The sequence below is a fragment of the Carcharhinus amblyrhynchos genome, chromosome 11 (assembly GCF_965287045.1).
Source record: "Carcharhinus amblyrhynchos chromosome 11, sCarAmb.v2.hapA, whole genome shotgun sequence".
Classification (NCBI taxonomy): Eukaryota; Metazoa; Chordata; class Chondrichthyes; order Carcharhiniformes; family Carcharhinidae; genus Carcharhinus; species Carcharhinus amblyrhynchos.
In genome coordinates, this window is record NC_137334.1 from 80,001,057 (window position 1) to 80,025,396 (window position 24,340).

Here is a 24,340-nt window from a genome sequence, read left to right on the forward strand (position 1 = left end):
TGTTTTGAGCTGCTGCAGGCAGTGAGATGGGCTTAATTCACCAGCCAATCTGCAGAGGGAGCTACTACACATGTGCAGACCTCTGATGCTGCATATGCGCAACTGCAACAGCAGGGATCTGACAGACAGACAGAGAGCTATCAGGCCCCTGCTGCAGCAGGCAGTCTCAACAAACTCCTCCCACCCCACCCCCGGGATTGAGGAGGCCCACGGCCAATTGTGAGCCCCACAATGCACAAGCATCTTGGCCCTGTCGCAAACTTAAAGCAGAGATGAGGAGAAATGACTTCTCTCAAGGATTGTGAGTCTGTGGAATTCATGACCCCAGATCATAGAAACATAGAAGATAAGAGTATGAGGAGGCCATTTGGGCCATCAAGCATGCTCCGCCATTCATTACAATCATGGCTGATCATCCAACTCAATAGCCTAATCCTGCTTTTTCCCCATAATCTTTGATCCCATTCGCCCCAAATGCTATATCCAGCTGCCTCTTGAATGCATTCAATGTTTTGGCATCAACTACTTCCTGTGGTAATAAACTTTACAGGGTCACCAGTCTTCGGGTAAAGAAATGTCTCCTCACCTCCATCCTAAATGGTCTACCCCGAATCCTCAGACTGTGAGGATTCTGGGAGAGGTTCTCTCCAGCAAGGAAAACACCTGCTATCCATGAACAAAGGGTGCCAAGGCATTGAGTAAATTTAAGGAAGAGGTGGGCAGATTTTTAATTAGCAAGGGTTTGAGGGGCTCTAGTGAATGAGCAGGAGAGTGGAATTGAGGCTGAGACAAGATCAGCCATGATTATATTGAGACAGTTGTGGTGTGTAGAGGAGCTTTCCAACATTGCGCTGAATATTGAAGCAGGCTCAAGCGGCTGAATTGCTCAGCCCTGCACTTGGTTCTTATGTTCTCATGTTATGTTCATTAGATGTGACGGGAGCCAGGTGAAGGGACATAGACTGACATGGAGGACATGAGGAGCCATGGGGGCTGGAGGCTGGAGGTTGGTAGGGGTCATCGAGTGGCATGTGTGGGCATGGATGGGGCATTAGGAGTGTATGGTGGTGGAGGGGGTGCGGGTGGTGTGGACTGGAAGACTGTTTTTTTGTTTTGCTATCATTATTACAACTTAAACAAAGTCCCGCAGCACTGAGATGAGCCTTTTACACCAAAAGAGAAAATGCTGGAAAATCTCAGCAGGTCTGGCAGCATCTGGAAGGAGAGAAAAGAGCTGACGTTTCCAAGTCCAGAACTTTTTACGCTGTCCGCTTCAGCGTGCAGCAGACCTTCTGGCTGCCAAACTCTTTACGGAGGCCAGCGGGCACAACGCCAGATGGCATCTGCACTACCCCCTCAATGCAAGTCCTACTGTCACTTTCTCTGTAGGTGGGAAATTTCCTGATAGTAATTCAGCCCAATACCTCAGCAATGTTTTCTTCAATATTCAGCGTAATGTTGGAAAGCTCCTCTACACACCACAACCGTCATTCGATCAGAATTAGTGCTGGCAGCTTCTTTAGTACACCCCCCTCCACAGGTACCCAACATGATAGTGAGGGTTAGACCTTTCACAGTAAAGCTATATAGCATAATGGCTTCAAGGCAGATAGCACACAACAGTTCTCCTTTTCCCACTGCTCCCCCGAATATGTTTTTCAGTCAGCCCGCTGCCTACTAATGTTCAGATCCTTACCCACTGTAAAAACGTCCCTGTCGAGATTTCTGCTCTCGTTGTATTCGGATGTTCTCGAGTTTGAGAGGGCTTGGGATGAATCCAATTTCACAACCCTCTTTCACCAGTCGCCCTATCCACCAGTCATTGTTGTACTTCTGTTGAAGCAAATGGAGATGTCAACTTCAAAATGTGATCCGACAGTAAAGGTGGCCAAGGAAAATTGAATCATTATATCATGTAGATGACACAAGCTTGGTGGCACAGTGGACAGTGAAGAAAATTGTCTACGATTGCAACGGGATCTTGATCAATTGGACCAGTGGACTGATGAATGGCAGCTGGAGTTTAATTTAGATAAATGTGACGTGATGCATTTTGGTAGATTGAACCAGGGCAGGACTTACTCAGTTAATGGTAGGGAACTGGGGAGAGTTACAGAACAAAGGGATCTAGGGTACAGGTTCATAGCTCCTTGAAAGTGGAGTCACAAGTGGACAGGGTAGTGAAGAAAGCATTTGGCATACTTGGTTTCATTGGTCAGAACATTGAATACAGGAGTGGGAACATCTTGTTGGAGTAATCTGTACATCTTTGGACTGTGGGAGGAAACCGGAGCACCCAGAGGAAACCCACACAGACACAGGAAAATGTGCAAAGGCAACACAGACAGTGACCGGAGGCCGGAATTGAACACAGGTCCCTGGTGCTGTGAGGCAGCACTGATAATCACTGTGTCACTATGCCGCACCTTTCAATAAGTCATTTTAGTATCGTAAAAGAAACAAACTTTTGCAATTATCATGACATGGGTCACCTTAACACAATAGCAATAAAAAAGCTATTCCTTATCTCTTACTACAGAACAGGGACTAACCAGCCCCTCATTGGCCAAAATAAACCCAAGCTCCTGTTAAGAACTTCTGGTTATTCTTGGAACACCCTCACTATGAGCATGTCCAAAAATGTTGTATTGGGGAGCAGCAATAACTTATTTGTGCTTACCAGTTATATACAACTCTTCAGTGATCAAATGGAGTGTTCAAAGACTGAGGACAGTGTACGCCTATAAATAAATCCATTCAGTAGCTGAATATTGCTCTTCAAGTCACGTAATACAACCCACATGCAATGCCATAAATAGGAGGATGAGGGATGAGACTATGGGAGGGCAGTGAGATTTAGTTCTCCCCCAGAAGTGAGTTCAGCGGTGATGAGGGGGCTGCATTTGTTTGGGTGGGAGGGTGCAATGTGGAGACCCCACTGCTTTCCATCTCCGAAAAACTCCGGGGCAGGAAGGCTCATGAGCTCATTGAGGCCCTCAAGTGGGAAATTAATTCAGATTTAAGAACCTCATCCTGCGGGCTTTGGTTGAATACCAATAGCAAGTGAGGGACTTACGGTGCAAACCTGTACAACATCAAAATGCCTGATCGAGCACCCATATTGGGAAGATGGGTGGGGCTCCACTGAAAGTCACCACCCTACTTCCCTTTGTTCTGACCTCCCTCACACCCCAGCTGGTGACCCCCCCCCCGCCTGAGTCTCCCCATCCTGCCCTTACTCACCTGCGGCCTAAAGTCCCTTGGTGACCCCAGTATCTCCGCGGATGCTTTACCATCGGCAGCCAGCAGGAAAGTGGTGCTGCGGGCAAAGGAGAACCCCTAATTGCCAGCAGCTGAGGGGATGAACGTGATCCCCCGTGACCCCCTAGCCAGATTAGGGCCTGTCAATTTGGTTAGGTATTCCCCAGCAGAGGCAATGAGGGGCCTAGGGAGCGAGAATCCTGTCACCAAAATTATTCCATCTTAGGTCATACAATTTAAATTCAGTGAATTCCTACGGTGCAGTAAAGACCATTCGGCCCATCGAGTCTGCACCGACTCTCTAACAAAGTATCTTACCCAGGCCATCTCCCCAATCATATCCCCACAATCCCACACATTTACCATGGCAAATCCATTTAACATGCACATCTTGGGACATTTTAGCATGGCCAACGCACATAACCCGTATGTCTTTGGACTGTAGGAGAAAACCAGAGCGCCCAAAGGAAACCTACGCAGACACAGGGCGAACACGCAAACACAAAACAGCCAATCACCCAAGGTCGGAATTGAACCCAGTTGCCTGGTGCTGTGAGGCAGCAGCGCTAACCACTGTGCCACCGTGCCACCCACTCTGCCACCATGTTGCCCACATGGTGGAATCAATTGGAAGTTGATTTAAACTCACTGTTCGGCATTTAAACTTTGAAGCATTAGAACTATAGAAAAATTCATAATGAAGAAGAGTGTTCTAACTCCCTGCTGTAAATTTGTGGTCGCAAGCTTCACAAGACCTGATCATTTCATTTGTTCACAAGACTTAAAATAGTCTTCAATGTCTTCACTTGTACAAAGTTCATTGCCTCACCATTTATTTCTTCACCCATCTGGGATAATACAAGGTGGAACGAGGGCTTGACTGTTTCCCTGATACCTCAGCATCACAACACTGCAATTTCCTATTTCACATTGAGGACACTGACTTCATACCACTCTGAAGGATGTTCACCCAGATAGTGTTTCAGCACAAATAGCAGCACAAGCCCATTAATTCCCATTGTTCAGTTACTGACCCTAACCTTCAGTCAGCCTAAGAATCTATGGCATTGTCACTCATCAATGATAATTGAAACAGTCTCTGCTGGCAACAGTGCTGCTTAGATTCCCGGTGATGATAGAATCCACATCAGGCCGGATTTTAAGCAGTAAGTCAGGAGTGGGTGCTGGTATGTATGTGAGTGTGAAAGCTTGAAGAGACGCAGGCATACCAGAAACCCAGAATGATCTTGTGCACTTCCATGCTTAATCGGTTGGTGTATTTCAATGGTGTGCAATGGGGGATGGCGCATCTGTGAATTAAATATGTGAGAAAAGCAAATGAAGATAGATCTAACTAAAAGTTTATTTATTAGTGTCACAAGTAGTCTTACGTTAAGACTGCAATGAAGTTACTGTGAAAATCCCCTAGTCGCCACACTCCGGTGCCTGTTCGGCTACATTGAGGAAGAATTTAGCATGGTCAGTGCACCTAACCAGGGCGTCTTGCAGACTGTGGGAGGAAACCCATGCAGACACAGGGAGAACATGCAGACTCCACACAGACAGTGACTCAAGCCGGGAATCGAACCCAGGTCCCTGACACTGTGAGGCAGCAGTGCTAACCACTGTGCCACCATGCCGCCCCTCCGTGTTCTGGCTTCAACTGACAGCACAAGAGTTTCCTGAGCAGTCGGAAATTCGCCGTGGTCAATGAGGTGAGAACACAGCGGTGACTGACAGGACTGTGAAACTGGCAGGCTGGAAAGTATTTAAATACTGAAAGAGGACAGCTGCCTCCTTGTTAAGGTGAAAGACTTTCATTCTCAGGAGTTGCTCTGAGAGGGTATTTTTTTGCTTGCTTCAGAGGTGATTTCCAACACTTTGGAGGTTGTTCTGCCTATCCTGGACTTTTCTCATTTTGACCCTGCCATCAGCTTTCCCTGAAGCACGGGAGCAGCTTACGCAGTGCGACTTTGGACCTCTAATCAGCTAAAAGGAGAGGCATCATCAGTTGTCTTGTTCTCAGCCAGTTGCTGCTCCACAAGACACGAGGAAGACACACAAAGCTCCAGCTCGAAGAAGGTGATACCCACATCATAATCCAGCCATTTGCCTTAGAGACCCCATCAAGGTGTTTTAATGTTTAATTTATTTGTATCACAAGTTGGCTTATATTAACACTGCAATGAAGTTCCTGTGAAAATTTCCTAGTTGCCACACTCCGGCACCTGTTCAGGTACACTGAGGGAGAATTTAGCATGGCCAATGCACCAAACCAGCACGTCTTGTGGACTGTGGGAGGAAGCCCAAGCAGGAACGGGGAGAATGTGCAGACTGCACAGACAGTGATCCAAGCTGGGAATTGAACCTAGGTCCATGGCAATGTGAGGCAGCACTGTTAACCACTGTGCCACCGTGTTTATCAGCACTGACGGAGGCTGCGTATGAGTCGTGTGATGGACTTTCCTCAGAGTGTGCAACTTCTTCTGAGGAACCGTCAGCCTCCTCCTGCTCCAGCTCCTGTGTCACAAACTGAGGGAGGTGAAAAAGAATTAAAACAGACAAGAAGAACAGGTTCAAAATCATTGGCATAAGTGATTGATATGTGCCAAACGGTAGCACAATTTGATACCAAATATCTAGACGACCCCTGTCTCTTCATCACCAGTAGTCATGGCCTCTGTCACTGTGCCAACCTCCAAGGCCTCCTCCTCCTCCACAGAGGTTGAAGTAGTTATTACTGGAGGGCTACGCCCACACTTCCCCACCTCTCCCTGTATTTCTGCACACACTTCAGCAAAAGGACAGAGTTCTGACTGTGAGCAAGCACCGTGGAAAGACTGGAACAGCAACATTTGTGGAAGGCAAAGCTGTGAGGGATGGTGCAATAAAGTGACTATCAGTGTAGGCTGCTTCAATAGGGACCTGAAGAGATGCCTCGGGGAAGAGGAAGAGATACTTTGAAGGAGAGAAATCGAGAGACAGGAATGAGCAGAGCTGCAAGATGTGTTGAGCTCAGGATTGTTGTACATGAGAATGCTAGGAAGTCAAATGTGCAGGGCTTGGCACTTGAATGTCCCTTGCCACTTAGCTTTCCTGTCCTGATGTGGGCATTGAACTTTTTTCTGGTGCAATATGCAGCTGTGTGGCACCAGACTCCTGCTGCTCACTGCATCATCTATTCTGAGCTGTCTTGTTTTGTCAGAGAAACTGATCTCTCTGCTCTCATTTGCAGTGAACAATATTTCTTTCGAGGCCCTCAGTTTGATTTCCAGGGAATGCCTCATAGAACCAGGTTGGGAAGCCTCCCCATGTTGCACCTCCATACTTATATTTACTGTATCTTCACTGATGGATCTGCAACAGAGCCATCCTGACCTTTGTCGGGGTCTCATTAAATAAGCATCATACAACCCACAGCTCTGGATTGTTATCATGTCCTCTTTCTCTGATCAGTTTGGAAACCTTTAAGCAAGCTGGACAATGAGACAAAACAACCACGGCAAAACCCACCCAAACATCTACCAGCCTTTCCCCATTTCAAGCGTCTGCTAAAGATTTTTAATTTTCCCTTTGGGTTAGTGAAATTCATTGACTTACTTCTTTAATGTGTAGAAAGTCTTTGGCATCAAAAGAGATGGCAGTTCCTGGGACTGGTACATCTTCATCCAGTGCTCCGCAATAAGTGACATTTGTTCTTACGGCAAATGCAACTGGTTTGGTCTGAAAAATAAAATACACCAAATCAGAATTAGGGACCAGTTACCTTGTAGGTTTAGAATGAGTTTAAACTAGCTTTGGTTTCACACTGACACAAAACATTAGTGGTGTATATCTAAACATTTTGTTAAATATATTTTAATATATTCAAAATGTATATTGTCAGTTTTTAACATCTCCAACAATAATTTGTACCTGACTGAATGAGACTCCACATTTGTAAATGTACATTTTCAATCCCAGAGTGGCCAGTTGGGAGAAGCTTAAGACTTATCACATTGTCAATGACCCACTATCATTGGAATGGCCACGCCCTAACTTTTTTTTTGATGGCTTTCCTTCACATAAATACTCCATCTTCACTCACTGCCACCTTCTTTCAAAGATAAGTCTCACAGTGAGATATGAATATAAGCAAAATGTTTGGAGGAATAGGGTAATTCATCGAGAAATCTCCTGATTCCCATATGTGCACTGCACTGGAAAATGCCATATGATTTACTTTGTAATATCAGTGAGTGCTGATACCCACATGATTTTATAGGCCCCACCAGTTGATATACAGACAAAGAGTGGGACCATAAATTCCCCAGGTGGCCTTCTGCCACTCTGTTGCATGTGCCCTACTTGTTCACATTTTATGAGTGGTGGAGAGGCTGGGGGGGCTTGGCTGCCCTTGCCCCTATTGAAGTCTTTTAAGTGCCAAATTATGGTCACCCTGCTTGGCCTTGTGTAGGAAGGGAAAGATGCCTTCCTCCAGGGTTCTCTATTTTTAGCTAAAAGTTTATCTATTAGTGTCATAAGTAGGCTTACATTAGCACTGCAATGAAGCTGCTGTGAAATTCCCCTAGTGGTCACACTCCAGCACCTCTTCAGGTAAATGCATCTAACCAGCACATCTTTCAGACTGTGGGTGGCAACTGGAGCGCCCAGAGGAAACCCACACAAACACGGGGAGAACGCTGCACAGACTGTGACCCAAGCCAGGAATTGAACCCGGGTCCCTGACGCTGTGAAACAGCAGTGCTACCCACTGTGCCACTGTGCCGCTCTCCACATTCATATCCAGCAACAACCTCTATCCAACCATTTGCCACGACCATCTGCCCCCTGCAGATGCTCCCTTCTGTTCCATCCCTACTCCCCTACTCTCCCTGACCACTTCACCAGGATCCCCATCCCTTTCTCCACCCACTCTCAGATTCCCTTATCAGCATGAAGGAAAGTGAGAAAAAATTGTAGTCATTAAGGTCTAACCATCATGGTGTCAAGAAGGCCAAATGGAAACATTGTCCATTTCCCTCCTGGCAATTCAAGTAGCTAATCTTTTTCCTTTCCAGCATCCATCCAGTTTTCTTTTGGATGTTGCTGTTAGTTTATTTATTAGTGTCACAAATAGGCTTACATTAGTGCAATGAAGTTACTGTGAAAATCCCCCAGTCACCACATTCCGGCACCTGTTTGGGTACATTGAGGGAGAATTTAGCATGGCCAATGCAGCTAACCAGCAAGTCTTTCAGACTGTGGGAGGAACCAGACCACCTGGAGGAAACCCACGCAGACCCAGGGAGAATGCGTAGGTTCCACACAGATGGTGACCCAAGCCATGAATCGAACCCAAGTCCCTGGCAGTGTGAGGCAGACCACCGAGTCACCCATACATGTGTATGTTCATTATAGCCCACTACAGGCCCAGTTTTAGAATAACTAATGCAGCCTATAACCAGCATCAGAGGAGAAACTAAGTCATGATCCATGACTTGTATTTGTCTACTTACTGCCAAGGTATACCAAAACCATTGAAGGTCAGATTTTTTAAAAATTTTGGTCTCATGTATATACTCATATTTGTTATTTTTAGAGGTTCCAATGACCATGCTTGAGGAACATAGCGGAATTCTTTGTAACAAAATCATACTGGGCCCTTCCCTTCTCGTGAAGCAGAATCAGTAGCCCCTTACTTTGGCTCTTTCAAGTTGTACTGCTGCTTGCTGCTCTGATTCGCGACGGACCCCATCACGATCTTCCTCCAGTGAAACGTCAGAATCGGATGGCCTGCTAGTGTAAGAGTCTGCTGAACCCTGCAACAAAAACCAGAGGACCAAAACTCCAATGAGAACTCAAGCAATTCACAAGGAAAGTGATTACGTCGCGTGATTTTTAAAAATATAACCATTTAGTGGCAAGGAGCCTGAGCTTATATTGTAATTAAATAGGCCATTTAAAGGCCTATGAAAAATATCCACTTTATTAGATGATTGAGATCCCAACAGGGTCAAGGCAAGAATAAGCCGATGGGAGAAGGTTGATTAATCAGAGATTTTGGAAAGATAGTAGATTCGATTATTAGATCTGTTGAAGTTAATCTCTAACATGCCCATTCGCATTTCCCAAGTCGATTCTGCAGTTGAATCCAGCATGAGTAAAACTATTGTCCATTGAGATTGTTACCATAGTTAGGAGAATGCTTTTTAAAATATCTGCAACAAATCTATACACAATGTACTCCTGTTAAGCAACAAATTTATATACAATGGGCAAAATTTTCCAGCTGCACTCACTCCAATACTGGAAAATCTCAGCTAAGGTTAACAGACCTTTGCATGGCTCCTCCCCCCTCCCACCCCACCCCGCTACAATTCTCAGGGTGGGCGGGAGAGGAAAGCTCCCCCGCAATGTATTCCTGTTGAAGTGCACCATTTCCTGGAAGAGTTTGTCATCAGAACTAAAACAATGATCATAGCCTCTCCAAAGCAAAACAGGAGCATACTTTTCCATGAAAATAGAACAACTTCAACAGCATAACTGGTCATCATATAGTTGCTTGTGGTTCAAGCTGAGCCTGTGTGAAAGGATGCTGCAATAGAAAGTAAACTACAGCAACTAGCATTTATGCGACATCGATCAGTTATATAGTCAATATCTTTTTCTCACAGGCAGGGGAATCTAAAATTAGAGGGCATGGATTTAAGGTGAGTTATGCAACAGAGTCCAGAGGGGCAATATTTTCACACAGAGTACGGTGAGCATCTGCAACGAGTTGCTGGAGGTAGTGGTCGAGGCAGGTAAAATTTTGTATTTTAAGAAGCATTTTAGACAATTACATGGGTAAGATTGGTATAGAGGGATATGGGCCAAATACGGGCAACTGGGACGAGCATAATGGTTCAAAACTGGGCGGCATGAACAAGTTGGGCCGAAGGGCCTGTTTTGATGCTGTAAACCTCTGTAATCCCATGGTTGGAATTCCATCACCTTTCCCATCACGGAATTGGCACGGGCAAAGATCCGACAATGGAAATTTTCATTGACCTCGGGTGGGAATCTCTGGTCTCACCCGAACAAGGCGGTAAAATCATTTTTTGACTTAACACCTTTAAAGCAGTTAAACGTCCCTTCGCAAGCATGTTATCAAACAAAATTTAGCCAAGGCAGGTAAACAAAAGCTTGTTCAAAGAGAAAGGTTTCATGGGGTGTCTTAAAAAGAAAAACTGCAAAGTGGAAACATGGGAAGATTTTGTAGTTTAAGGGATTTATTCTGACTGTGTGACATGCTAATGAGACATGGTGTACATTATCACAGGAAGTAATGCAATGTCACCCGATTTTGCTCACTGTTGTAGAACCCCGTGGTAAGATGTAGACACAGCAAGACATGTTCCAATGAAATTAATCCCTACCTCAGCACACTCAGTAAATATTTGATATTCATGCAAGAATATTGCAGGTTAAAGAGGGAACTCCAGCACTTAGGGTCCAGGCAGCTCAGGGCAGGACCACTAATGGTGGGATGAAGAAAATTAAAGAAGTGTTCCAGAGGCCAGAGTTGGAGGCATGCAGGGGCTATGGAGGGTCATAGAGAGGTTGTGGAGCGATTGGAACATAAGGGTGAGAATTGCCCAGGTAGATCAGTGACATGGGTACAGGGTCTGTTACAAATGAGAATGGAAGCAGCAGTTTTGATCAGGTTATGTTTTTTATAATAGCTACAGGGCAGGAAGAGGCCATTCAGCCCATTGAGCCTGCACTGACTCTCTGACAGAGTGTTTGTATCCAGGCCCTCTCCCCCAACCCTATCACCGTAACCCTACACATTTATTATTTCTAATCCATCTAATCTACACATCTTGGGACACTAAGAAGCAATTTAGCATAGTCAACCCACATATCCTGGACATCTTTGGAGTATGGGAGGAAACCAGAGCACCCATAGGAAACCCACACAGACATGGGGAGAATGTGCAGAGTCTCCATACAGACAGTAATCCAAGGTCAGAATTGAACCCGGGTCCCTGGCACTGTGAGGCAGCAGTGCTAACCACTGTGCCACCATGTTGTCCCCTCCCCCTTCACGTTATAGGAATTTCAAGTTATGGGTTGGAAGGAGAGAGGCTGAATGCAAAATTTTGGAATAGTAGAGCTGCATTTATGCAGCACCCTTCATGACCACATGACATCCAAAAGCATGTAATAGCCAATAATACATTTATGAGGTCCTCATATGACACTCAGTAGCCGATTTGTGCACAGCAAGCTCCCACAAGCAGGAATGTGATAATGAGCAGATAATCTTGTTTTTGGTGATGTTAGTGGCTAAGACAGTAGAAATAATTCATAATTATGGTGCTGGGATCTTTTATATCTACTGTGAGGGCAGGTGGGGCTCTCAGTTCACTATCTCATACAAAAGATAGTTCCTTCTATTGTGCAACGCAGGCATCAACTGAACAATGGCAGACACCAGTCAGATCTGGAACTAATAAAATGTAGATGAGGGTTACTTAAAAAGTACTTCTTTTTCATTTTCAAGATGTAAATAGTAGATTGCCTGGGTTTGGTTCCCTAAGGCAATGTTACAGGTACTATCAGCTTAGGGGATGTCATGCAATTTACTGCCCATTTCTTCCTCTGCGTTTTGGATAAAATATAAAGTTTAAGTCTATTAGTCACAAGTAAGGCTTACATTTACACAAATGAAGTTACTGTGAAATTTCCCTAATCCCCACACTCCGGCATCTGCTCGGGTCAATGCACCTAACCAACATGTCTTCCAGACTGAGGGAGGAAACCGGATCATCCGGAGGATATATTTTCCAGGTCTGGAATCTTAAGATATTTAATTGAGGAGTTAGGGTCCCATTCTTTTCTCCTGGGCACATCGTATCCAGTGGCCAGAATTCTTCTTTGGAAAAGTAAGGTAGCTTTGTGCAGTTCCTAAGAGGTGAGGAAGTGGGGGTGGAGGAGGCCATTAATGCATCTTTAGGGTTAATGAGTCTCTACTGTTGGCTGAAGGCTGGAAATCCCTTTGGTATGAGTCATGGCATGTCGCCCTATGGCCATTTTTCAAAAAATAATGATTTTGTAAAGTAGCCAGTTTGGCGTAGATATGTAGCCATTTTCTGTCTTCTAATTGTGACAGTAAGTTATGTCTGTGATGTTGGTGTACCTTTAAGAATTTTATTTTAATTCATGCTCACAGCTTTAGGTGTTGTCATTGTCTGAGGAGAAAAAACTGTGTGCAGCTCAGATGACGGAAATTTTCATTTTCAGTTTCCGTTTGGAGCTGTAGGTTGGAGTTGAGTTTTAGATGGGACAGCAAGCTAAAAAGAAGTGTTTTCCCTCTCTCCCTGTTATTTTGAAAATTCTGTTCGTTAATTGAAAACACAATCTTGTTTTCCAAATCTGCTGTTGTTGGGGGCTGGACCAGAGTCTCTCTGGTGTTTTGGGAATGTGCCTTGTTTTCAAACTGTTTGGAGTGAATCCAGATAACTGCAGACTTCAACCAAGGGACTCAAATTTTCATTATCTTGTAAGCAGTACTGTGTGCGATGGTAAACCTGTGAAAAAGGTTTTTGTTGTTTATGGGTTTCGGTTTTAATTGGAACACATTAGAGATATTCATTAAGAGATATACATTATAGTGGTTGTTTTGTTTCCTGCTTGTAATTGATAAAAGTTCTTAGTAATTTTCTTACTGTACATGTCAACTATATTCTTAAATAAGCTTTGTTTGATAAAAGCTCCCTAGTGTGTCATTTGAATCATACCTGAAGTGAAACATCTTATGCTTGTTCTAGCCAAGTTCAAAATGCAAAACTTATGATCCAGGCGGGCTTCATAAAACACTTTGGAACTTCTGACCTGAACCATAACATATCAAATCATTACACAAGACAAATTCCCTACAGAGCTTCAGGAACATAACTGCCTCCCATCTAATTTAGCCACACATTTCTGAAGCAGGTTAATGAAGAACAGGGCTGTCGATGTCACATGTAAGGTTTGGCTGTGAAACAGAATGAGAATCTTACGTAGAAACTACAAAATATTAAGTAGATGCTGACTGAGGTCTTGAAGAAGGATGGAGGTGAGCATGCAGAACATGGAATTCATTGTGAGGTAGGAGAGGATTTCTCTCTCCCTTTCTCTCCATCTCTCATCTGACATCGCTGATGATCACTGGACATTGCATTCAGGAAGTTTACGCTTCTGCTAAAAGGCCACTTTGCATGAATCATTAATAACATAACTGCTTATTTGACTACCTGTTTGAGGTGATGGAATATTGAATCAGCATGGTCAATGGATCCTCAACACTCAGTTACTGACTCGCTTAGAAACAACATTTGTTCCCAGATAATGTCACATATATTCTAACGTACTGAAAGGGAAGACTTGCCCCTAACACTGCTAACACACCCAGGATCAGACCACAACGCAGAGCTACCCCTGGCCTTAACAGCTGGAGAATTCTAATGTTCATTTTATCGTGTAGAAAACAAACAATGGCCTGAATTTTTGATCCCAGGTGGGGAGTGCAGCATCGGGAAAATTCCCAGCCCCGCAAACCTGAGTTCGGAGAAAGTGCACTGAACAGTGGAACAGTGGGATTTGAATTCAGGAGTGGGGTGGAGGGAAGAAGGCAGGTACTAACTGGAGTCAGGCACACCACGCTTGGAAACAGCTCGGCGACAGCATGGGGCTTGTGAATGTGAAGGCAGACTGGGCAATAGGCCAGCCTCAGTAATCCAGTCCCAGTTGCAAAAAAAACAACACTTCCCCAATACACCCACTCGTACCCCACCCACCCATTGTCTGTCATGTCCTTCATGTAACCTCGGACCCCAATCTATTCACATGGCGCCTCATACCCATTGTTTTAACCTATGCCCCTCAAACAAACCCAAGGCCCCTCATACCCTCAATGCCAACCTATTCCCCTCCACCCAACCCATGTCCATTCATAGCCCCTTGCCACCTTTGTGTAAGCACATGCCAACCAATGCACTGCCACCTGGTACTCTTAACGCTCTATATTAACTCACCCAGTGTCCTCCATGGGCAGACTTCCAGACTCATGCTGAGAAGAAATAAAATAAGTTTCTAAGTGTCTATTGATTAATTTATTTTTAAAAAATACACTTTTGTTGATAAAAATGTCACTACACTTAATTTCCTTCATCCATTAACCCCTTATAAGAACAAGCATCTGTATTCATAACCCCACAAAGACTTCATATGCACTTGAAGCTCTCCATCAAACTATGAACTGATAGGCACTCCACAGTGATAATGACTAACGGACACCCCAAAGTGGTAATGATAGGTTGTGATATCAGTCATGCAGCACAAATCCTCTAATGGCAACCCTCAGGCTTGTGGATACAGACAAATAGCAGACACTGATTCTTTCAAAGATATGGAAAGCTTTTTAAAAAATTTAAATGCTATGATATTTCAATTCATTAACTACTTAACAGTTCCAATGAGTTTTGACAATTCCATGACAGTTTAAGTTTATCCAATGAATTTATCAGTTTTTACACACATTCCTGTCTGCTTTTAACAGTCCCAAAGGGCAGGTGACCTCTCCCAGAGGTGACCATACCTCTCCCAAAAGTGTCCCTGGGACGAAAAGGGCATGTTTGGTATTCAAAAGACCTCTACTAGCTTCAGAATTTCTCTTGATATGTTTAAAACACACAAATTGTGTTTTAAGATTAAATTTATTTATTAGTGTTACAAGTAGACTTACATTAACACTGCAGAAAAGTTACTGTGAAAATCCCCTAGTCACCACACTCCGGTGCCTGTTCGGGTACACTGAGGGAGAAATTAGTATTGCCAATGCACCTAACCAGCACGTCTATCGGACTGTGGGAGGAAACCTGAGCACCCGGAGGAAACCCATGTAGACACTTGTTTAAGTTTCAGACTCTGCAGAGACAGTGACCTGACCCACGAACTGAACCCGGACCTCTGGTGCTGTGAAGCAGCAGTGTTAACCACTGTGCCATCATGCCACCTATATTCTGCTTGTGCAAATTGGCTGCATTTTAACATGTGCAATACAGCTCCATCTGTGAACCATGATTATGCAAAGTATAACCCACCTGCATTCCCCTACAACACTCCCCCCACCGACTAACACAACCTGGTAAAAATGGCGGGTGACTGGTTTGGGGTCAGACCTTCCTAAACATGCCTCTGGCACCATTTTGAATAAGCAGGCGACTCCTTGCACCTTTGTGAAATTTCAGGCCAATGTTTTGATCTGAGAAGTTGTCACCTTGATTTACAGTCGAGTTCTTAAATAGAGACTCGTTAAATATAGATTTGTATATTTCAGCCTTCTTAATAATGTATTCACTTGATATTAATTGGGCTTTGCAAGAACAACATTATTTCACCTATGCAAAAGCCATACATTCACCTAAATCATGAAGAACGTTAATGACATGAAAACGTCTCAAAGCTTGAAGAAGTCTCTTAACACCAGGTTAAAGTCCAACAGGTTTATTTGGTAGCAAAAGCTACTGACTTTCGGAGCGCTGCTCCTTCGTCAAGTAAGTGGGAGTTCTGTTCCCAAACAGGGCATATAAAGACACAAACTCAATTTACAAAATAATGGTTGGAATGTGAGTCTTCACAGGTAATCAAGTCTTAAGGGTACAGACAATATGAGTGGAGAGAGGCTTAAGCATAGGTTAAAGTGAGAGGTATTATCTCCAGCCAGGACAGTTAGTGAGATTTTGCAAGCCCAGGCAAGTCGTGGGGGTTAAGAGAGTGTGACATGAACGCAAGGTCCCGGTTGAGGCCGTCCTCATGTGTGCAGAATTTGGCTATCAGTCACTGCTCAGCGAGTCTGCATTGTCGTGTGTCATGAAGGCCACCTTGGAGAACGCTTACCTGAAAATCAGAGGCCAAATGCCCGTGACTGCTGAAGTGTTCCCCAACAAGAAGAGAACACTCTTCCCTAGTGATTGTCGAGCAGTGTTCATTCATCCGTTGTCATACCATCTGCATGATCTCCCCAATGTACCATGCTTCGGGACATCCTTTCCTGCAGCATATCAGGTAGACAACGTTGGTTGAGTTGCAAGGGTATGTACCATGTACCTGGTGGATGGTGTCCGCATGTGAGATGATGGCACCCATGTCGATGATCCAGCACATCTTGCAGAGGTTGCTGTGGCAGGGTTGTGTGGTGTTGTGGTCACTGTTCTCCTGAAGGCTGGGTAGTTTGCTGTGGACAATGGTCTGTTTGAGGTTGTGCGATTGTTTGAAGACAAGTAGTGGGGTTGTGAGGATGGCCTTGGCGAGATGTTTGTCTTCATCAATGACATGTTAAAGGCTCCGGAGAAGATGTCATAGCTTCTCTGCTGTGGGGAAGTACTGAACGATGAAGGGTACTCTGTCCGTCGTGTCCCATGTTTGTCTTCTGAGGAGGTCAGTGCAGTTTTTTGCTGTGACGCATCGGAACTGTCAATCGATGAGTCAAGGGCCATATCCTGTTCTTATGAGGGCATCTTTCAGCATCTGAGGATGTCTGTTGTGATCCGCCTCATCAGCTCTTCAAACTTGAAAGTGACAGTGACCCAAAATGTGTTTGTACACTTGTATCCTGGGACTGCTTTCATATATCTATTATAGCCTGTAACATAAACTGCAGAGCACATTTACTCCATTATGTATTGTCAGGATAGATGTTGGTTGTGGGGGGAGGGTGGCTGGGACAGGGTCAAGATGCTGCATAGAATCAATGCAGGAAGATATTTGCATCGAATGATGAGCAGTTATGCCCTGGGCAGCGGCGGTTTCTCAAGTTAGAATTACCAATTGGTTTAAGGTTTCTATAAGATAATATGCTCTCTGCAACGTGCTACAGGTTGAAACCATATTGAAGAGCGGATGGAATGTCACCAGCAACAAGAATGAATCCTAATCTGTTTACTTACATTGTCTCACACTGCCCTTGAATATGTTCCTTGTGGAGTGTGCTATTCTGCAGAAAAGTATGGAGACCTTGTGATTTCTAATTGTATTCCACCGACCGATCTCTGTTTTCTTGCCAAAAGGGTCGTCATGGCAGCAGGGAACGATGATGAGAAGGCTTCACTGAATCATATAATTCGACCAGGGATTATTGATAAGCAAGACTATTAGGATTTATCTTACAAATTGCTCGCTAAATATGATAGCAGAGGTCAATTGCAGAAATATATTTTAAAGAGGGGCAAGCCACTTATTAATGTAAAACCTCTTTTTATCGTGAGTAGTACAGTGACACAGTGGTTAGCACTGCTGCCTTACAGCGCCAGAGGGATGTGGTCAATTCTGGCCTCTGGTGACTGTGTGGAGTTTGCACATTCTCCCTGTGTCTGCGTAGGTTTCCTCCAGATGCTTCGGTTTCCTCCCACAGTCCAAAGGTGTGCCGGTTAGGTAAATTGTTCCTTAGTGTCAGGGGGATTAGCAGGGGAAACACACAGGGTTACGGAGATAAGGGCTGGGTGGGACAGTGATCAGTGCCAACTCGTTGGGCCAAATGGCCACTTCCTGCACTGTAGGGGTTCTATGACACTATGTTGAGACTGCAACACAGAAAATTGAGGCCATTTGGCTCTTTGAGTTTGTTCCGCCATTCATTTTGATCATGGTTGATTATCAAATTCAATATCTTGATCCGCGCTCCCCCCATATCCCTTGATCCCCCTGAGAAATATTGAAAATAAAGACACAAAACATTGCAGCCTAGAATTACACCTTAATGTCGGGGGATTAGCAGGGTCAATGCATGGGGTTATGGGGATAGGGCGTGGGTGGGATTGTTGTCAGTTCAGACTCGATGGGCTGAATGGCCTTCTTCTGCATTCTCCGATAAGTGTAACTTTTTTTTTCATTCCTGATTAACATGGCGAGTGAATAGATTTTAAAATCTCAGGTTTGTCAATAAAAAGGAAATCCTGGCCCAAGTTTCATTCAGTAGTGTTGACTTGGTTAGGATTTAAACACAAAGCAATGAACAGGTAATGAAATATTGGGAGCATTCTTGACTGCAACATTGAATAAACAGCTATAGTAATACTGCCAGTTCCTGCATTGTCCTTGATTGATGGGAAACAGAACTCCACATTCATGCACTTAAACACACAATGAAGTCTGATCACCACCCTCTGACAGTCCTGGAAACTGCTAAAAATAGAAGAGAACTGACAGGACACACAGCGCTTTCCTATCCTTTGGAACTTGAGTGTTGTGCAATGGGTTGCCAAAGTAGCTCTTGAATTTTAAATGTGACCTTTGAGAAGACAGGTTTGCGCTGACTATGATGTACAGCACCATCAACGCGAGACCATCTCCCACATTGGCCTCACGACCAACAGCAGAAAACAACAAAAGCAATAGGGAACCCTTCAACAATAGTTAAACATCTCAAGACAGTTTAAAGGCGAGTCATCAAACAATATTTCAACTCCAGCCACACTAGGAGATATTCGGACCAACACTCAGCAGCCTGGTCAAAGAGGCAAATACTAAAGAGCATTTTAAAAGGGAAAAGTGAGGCTTAAAGTTTATTTATTAGTGTCACATGTAGGCTTACATTAACACTGTAATGAAGTTACTATGAAAATACCCTTGTCGCCACATTCTGCCGCCTGTTCAGGTACACTAAAAGAGAATTTAACTCGGCCAATGCACCTAACCAGCACACCTTTCATTCTGTGGGAGGAGACCCACATAGACAACCTGCAAACTCTGCACAGACAGTGACCTAAACCGAGGATCGAACCCGAGTGCCTACGGCTGTGAAGCAGCAGTGCTAACCATTGTGCCATCATGCCTCCACAAAACAATCAAAGTGGAGAACGATCGCACTATCTCTCACATGCTAAGCCAGCCCTCTACCACTTGTGCTAATTTCCCCAAGCTGCCTGTCACGGAGCAGCCTCGTCGGGGGAGGGAATTCCAGAGGTGAGGCAGCTAAACGCATGGCCAATAATATGGCAACTAAAAATCGGGAACACACAAGAGATCAGACTTGAAAAAGCACAGATATTCAGAGAGTTGTAGGGCTAGAGTAGGCTACAGAGATAAGATTTGGTGGGGCCATGAGGGGGAGCTTTGAAAATAAGGCTGAGAATGTTAAAATAGAAGCATTGTTTGATTAGGAGCCATTGTAGGTCAGGTAGCACAGGGGTAATGAGTGAATGGCCTGAATTAGAGTATGAACAATGTTGTCTGGGATAAGCTCATGTTTGGGAGAGTACAAGGTAGGAGGACATCCAGGAGAAATATTCCCAATTTCTGTGAAAACTGATGAGTCTCTACTACATGCTTATCATCAGTTCATTAAAAGTGATTGCACAGTGTGACTGAACAAAGTGATCTTCCCCATCTAAGACAAAAACTTCCCTCAATACAAGGGGTTGGCTTAGGAGTAAAATCGGACAACTGAGCTAATGGGATAAAATATTTCCTGTTTCTGTTACAAGTACTTGTGCAGATATCAAGAGTTATAAGTTAAGATTTCAAAACATTTTCTCACCACAAAGTTAGGGGCTGCTTCATTTATACAGGTAACATCAAAATATGACCCAGAGGTAAACTCAAAGACTACGTGGCAACTTTATTAATGATGCAAACAGGTTGACTAGAAGAAATATCAGCTCTGATATCCAGCTCTTTTTAATGATTATTTGAATCATAGAATCCCTACAGTGCAGAAAGAGGCCATTCAGCCCATCGAGCTTGTACTGGCAACAATCGCACCCAGGCCACCTTTAACACCTTTGCATGCACAGCTCCATTATTGGAATAGAGTACTTGAAAGTTAGTAAAAAAAAAGTTGCAACGTTTATAATCAACTGGGAATCAAAGGAACCGTGGTTTTGTTACCATTTGAAGATACGGAGCAGACACGATGGGCTGACTGGTCTAATTCTGCTCTTATGTCTTATGGTCTTATGAAGCAGGAGAATAGGATTAGTCAGAGATCAGAGATTGTGAGAAATTAGGGCACAGGATACCCAGCTTGTGTGAATAAGAGACTTGCATATACAGGGTTAATGTGGGCCTAAGTACAGTACTGCCCACACAGTGATACAAGAAGGCACATCTCCCAAACCCAGAGTTCGGTGTGGTGTTGAGCAGAGATGGGTTAAGACTTAAGCATCCTAGCCTGTATCCTTTTGTACATGTTTGTTAGCAATGGCCCACAGTTAGTCTACTGAAGACCACAAAGACCTTTTCAAGACACTTCATTCTGTAACCAAGAGCCTCCCAAAATGGTGGAGCAAAAACCCTCAACTTTTCCTGAATGCTGAAACAACCTCAACACAAATTCTGACCCCAGAGAAGCTCCCAACTGAAGCTAAAGATACAGAGAACATTTGCCGGAAAATGCTCCAAAGCAAAGACCTTGGGCAAGAAGGCAGAGATCTTTGTTGCAGTAGAAGACTCCATTCAATCTCTCCTGGAAGTCCAGCTTCAGAGCGAGAGTCCACAGAGTCTGCAAGGGTGACTAAATCTTTTAAAGAGTACAGCGACCTTACCAGCACTGCGGTGCAAAGCATCCTCACAGGAGAGAGATCAGCGTCCTGTAAGTTCAGCCCAATGCTTCTTTGCTACAGGATTAGTCACTACAGCAAACTTCAAGTCAAAACCCCAAAGAGGTGCAGAAGATACAACAGTAATCCACAAGGTCAATATCAAGATACACAGCCACGCTTCTTAAATGAGGTCAAGGACTGTGGTTCATCTTTCTGGAATCAGTCATCTTGGTCAATGTCCATCCGAGCAAATAGAATTCACGGTCGGACAAACAGCCGTGGCTGGTGACCTAATGGCTTCTGCCACCACACCAGCTCCCAAGATACCCACAGTCACATGGAGAAGCAGAATGAGGGGTCCATGCAGTGAAAGTCTTCCTGAAAAAAAACACGTACTTTCCCACTGCACTGCTCACATACAGGTCCACCTCTCACAATGCAGCCTGCCCCCAGCGAGCCCCTGATGTGTAGGGAACTTCGCACATAACATCTGACCCTGCCAAATAAACCGACTTAACACATCCAAACAAAAGAGCAGTCACACACAGGTGCCAGATTCCCGCTACAACAAGGATTACCTCACCAGACACTTGTCACGACTGCAGAAGGATGATCAGGTCTGGATCACAGACCTCAAGATAGAAGGTATAGTCATCATATGGAATGAGGACCAACCCAGTACTACCAGATTGGCACAGCACAGAGCACAGTTACATGAAACAAGAACTCTCCCGCCAGTCTCTGGACCAGCTTCTCCCACCACACAGTGGAGAAATATCAAGACATCCAAATGCCAATCCAACCTACAAGCCTACAGGAAGAATCAGAAACCACAGAGCCTACACTGCTCCAACAGAATGGTGAATGAGATGTGGAAGGCCTCCAGGCTGCCTTAACTGTAATTGCAAGGACTTGAAATGGGGAGATGGGATAATGACAAGGTTATAGTACAGTAATAGCAATAATTTTGTAATAGCAATAATGCAGTAACAATGTAAATGCATGAGACAAATAATGTAAGGCATGAAGCAAACTGATGCAATTCCAAATATATTGGATTAAGACTTGGGAGAAGGTGTATTATAAGAGTTTGGCACATACAGGATTAATGTGGTCCTGATTACAGTACCACCCCACACACTGATGTAAGAGGGCACATGATCTAGATGCCAGGTTCAGTGCAGTGTTGAGCAGAGATTGGTAAAGACCTCAGATTGGAGCCAACTTGTAGCATGTACTCTCTCCTGTACATGTGTAAGTAGCTCTACTTGCTCATGGGGACTTATAGTTAGCCTACTTAAGACTACAAAGACTTTGTTAAGAGACATTTTTCCTTAACCAACAGTCTCCCAACAGTTTGAAAGGCAATGATATGCAGAATCCAATCCGCAAATCATAAACCGTTACTACACAGATGACACTTTTGAGACAAATGTTTCCTGCAGAAAATAATTGTGCAACAAATACATGCACACAGTATACTCAGAGGAAAGAAGCCTACAATGTTTGGTGGAAAGGTTTAACATTGCCTTTCCACCACTGAGACCACTCACCCCAAAATCAAAGGTAAACTTGAATAAGAAATCCATCTCTAACTCATAAATTGGTAATTTTATTCCAATAAAATATAACTCTATTTACTCCCAATGTTGAAAGGAAAGATAATGGAATCTTTTCAGAAAGATATGAAGGAAAAGCATGTAGGAACTGAATATACAACAGAGTAATCAGCAAGGATTCCAAACTGAACGACATGTGTGACCAATCTTTATGCTACCTCTTTGTGAGAATTATTCCCCGTTCTTTCCCCAAATGCCTACAATTTTATTCTCCTGCAAGTATTTACCCAGTTCCTTTTCAACAGTACTCTCGAATCTATATCTAGCATCATATCAGGCAATAGGTATCAATCCTAACATTTGCCTAATCAAACTTTTCTCCATGCTGCCTCTGGTTCTTTTGTCAATCGCTTCAAATCTGTGCCCCATGTTGTTCACCCTTCATCCATTCGAAGCCGTTTCTCTCTATTTACTCTGCCTAAACTCTTCACGATGTTAAACACAGCAATTAAATCTCCTCTTAGCCTCCTCTGCTCTAGGAAACAAATCCAGCTTCTACAGTCTGGCTAACTGTAATCTGTCAACCCTGGATCTATTCTGGGTGAAGTCCCTTCCACAAACCCTCCAAAGCATTCACTTCTTTCTGAAAACATGAAGTCCAGAATTGGGCACAACACTCCAGTCTTATAGAAAGGTTCAGCATAATCTTGTGGCTATTGTGCTTTGTGCCTCTATTTATCAAGCCAGGGATCTATAAGCTTGTTGTATGCTTTATTAACCTGGCCTGTTATCTTCTAAGATTTGTGTAGTGACACTCTCCATGTCTCTCTCCTCTTGTGCTGCTTCTAAAAGGCATCATTTCGAATGTATTGTAGATAATTTGGGCATATATTCCCGTTCATCACTGCTGGGTCAAAATCTTGTGCATCCTACACGTACAGCACTGAGGGAGCACCTTTCACCTCAGTGGACAATTTCTATTCTGTAATATTGCCTGGCTTTGTCCCTTCCTCAACTCATCTTCAGCTGAAACTCTTATTTGTGCATTTCTGGCTTGGATACTTGATTATTCCAATGTTTTCCCAGCTGATCTCCCACATTCTAGTGTGGAAAAGAGGAGGTCATCTAAAACTCTCCTGCCCGTGTCTTAACTTGCGTCAAGTCCCATTCCCCTATCGCCCCTGTGTTCATTGACCTGTGTTGGCTCCTGGTAAGGCAACATCGTGGTCGTAAAACTGTCATCCTTGTTTACAAATCCCTCTGTGGCCTTGTCCTGTCTCTGTAACCTTCCACCTAACTGTGGTCGTCTGATTCTGGCCTTTTTGTGCAGCCCCTCTTTTAATGGTTCCACCTTCAGTTGCCTACTCCCAAGCTCTGGAATGCTTTTCCTGCACCGCCCAGCTTCTCCCACCTCGCTTCCTTTCTTTAAGACACTACGTAAAACCTACCTCTGGCCAATTCTTTGATCATCTGATCTAATATTCCCTCATGTGGCTTAGTGCTATACTTTGTTTTACAACACACCTGTGAAGCACCTTGGAACATTTTATTATATTGAAGGTGCTATATAAATATAAGTTGTTCTTCTGCTTCTCATGGCCTGCAGCGATTCAAGAAGTAACCTCACTATTAATGTTGGAGGGCACTGGGGATGGGCAATAAATGCTGGTCTTGACAGCATTTCTAACATCCTGAGAAAGAACATTGGGACGTAGGAACCAGGAGCAGAAGTAGGCAAATTCAGCCCTTCGAGCCTGCTCCGCCATTCAATCAGATCATGGCTGATCTCTCCCTGTTCTCAAATCCACCTCCCTGCCTATTTTATATATTTTGCACCTTATTCCTTTTTTTATTAGAAATATATCTATCCCCTTCTTGAAACCATTCAACGATTCAGGCACCACTGTGTGAGTACCACAAATTCACCACCCTTTTCGAGAAGTACTTCATAGAAACATAGAGAAAAGGAGC

The 24,340-nt window shown here is 44.1% G+C and overlaps 1 protein-coding gene across 3 annotated transcripts in view; it reads right to left on the minus strand.

Moving 5' to 3' along the window:
• The window catches only part of cacnb4a (calcium channel, voltage-dependent, beta 4a subunit), a 233,842-nt gene that overhangs the window by 72,802 nt on the left and 136,700 nt on the right, over window positions 1-24,340 (minus strand). For all 3 annotated transcript variants that reach the window (XM_080198299.1, XM_080198301.1, XM_080198302.1), the window contains exons 2-4: window positions 8,943-9,062; window positions 6,862-6,984; window positions 1,697-1,833 (exon numbers count right to left, since the gene is read on the minus strand). In XM_080198299.1, the coding sequence (XP_080054425.1) occupies window positions 1,697-1,833; window positions 6,862-6,984; window positions 8,943-9,062 (380 nt within the window). The remainder of the gene's footprint in view (window positions 1-1,696; window positions 1,834-6,861; window positions 6,985-8,942; window positions 9,063-24,340) is intronic.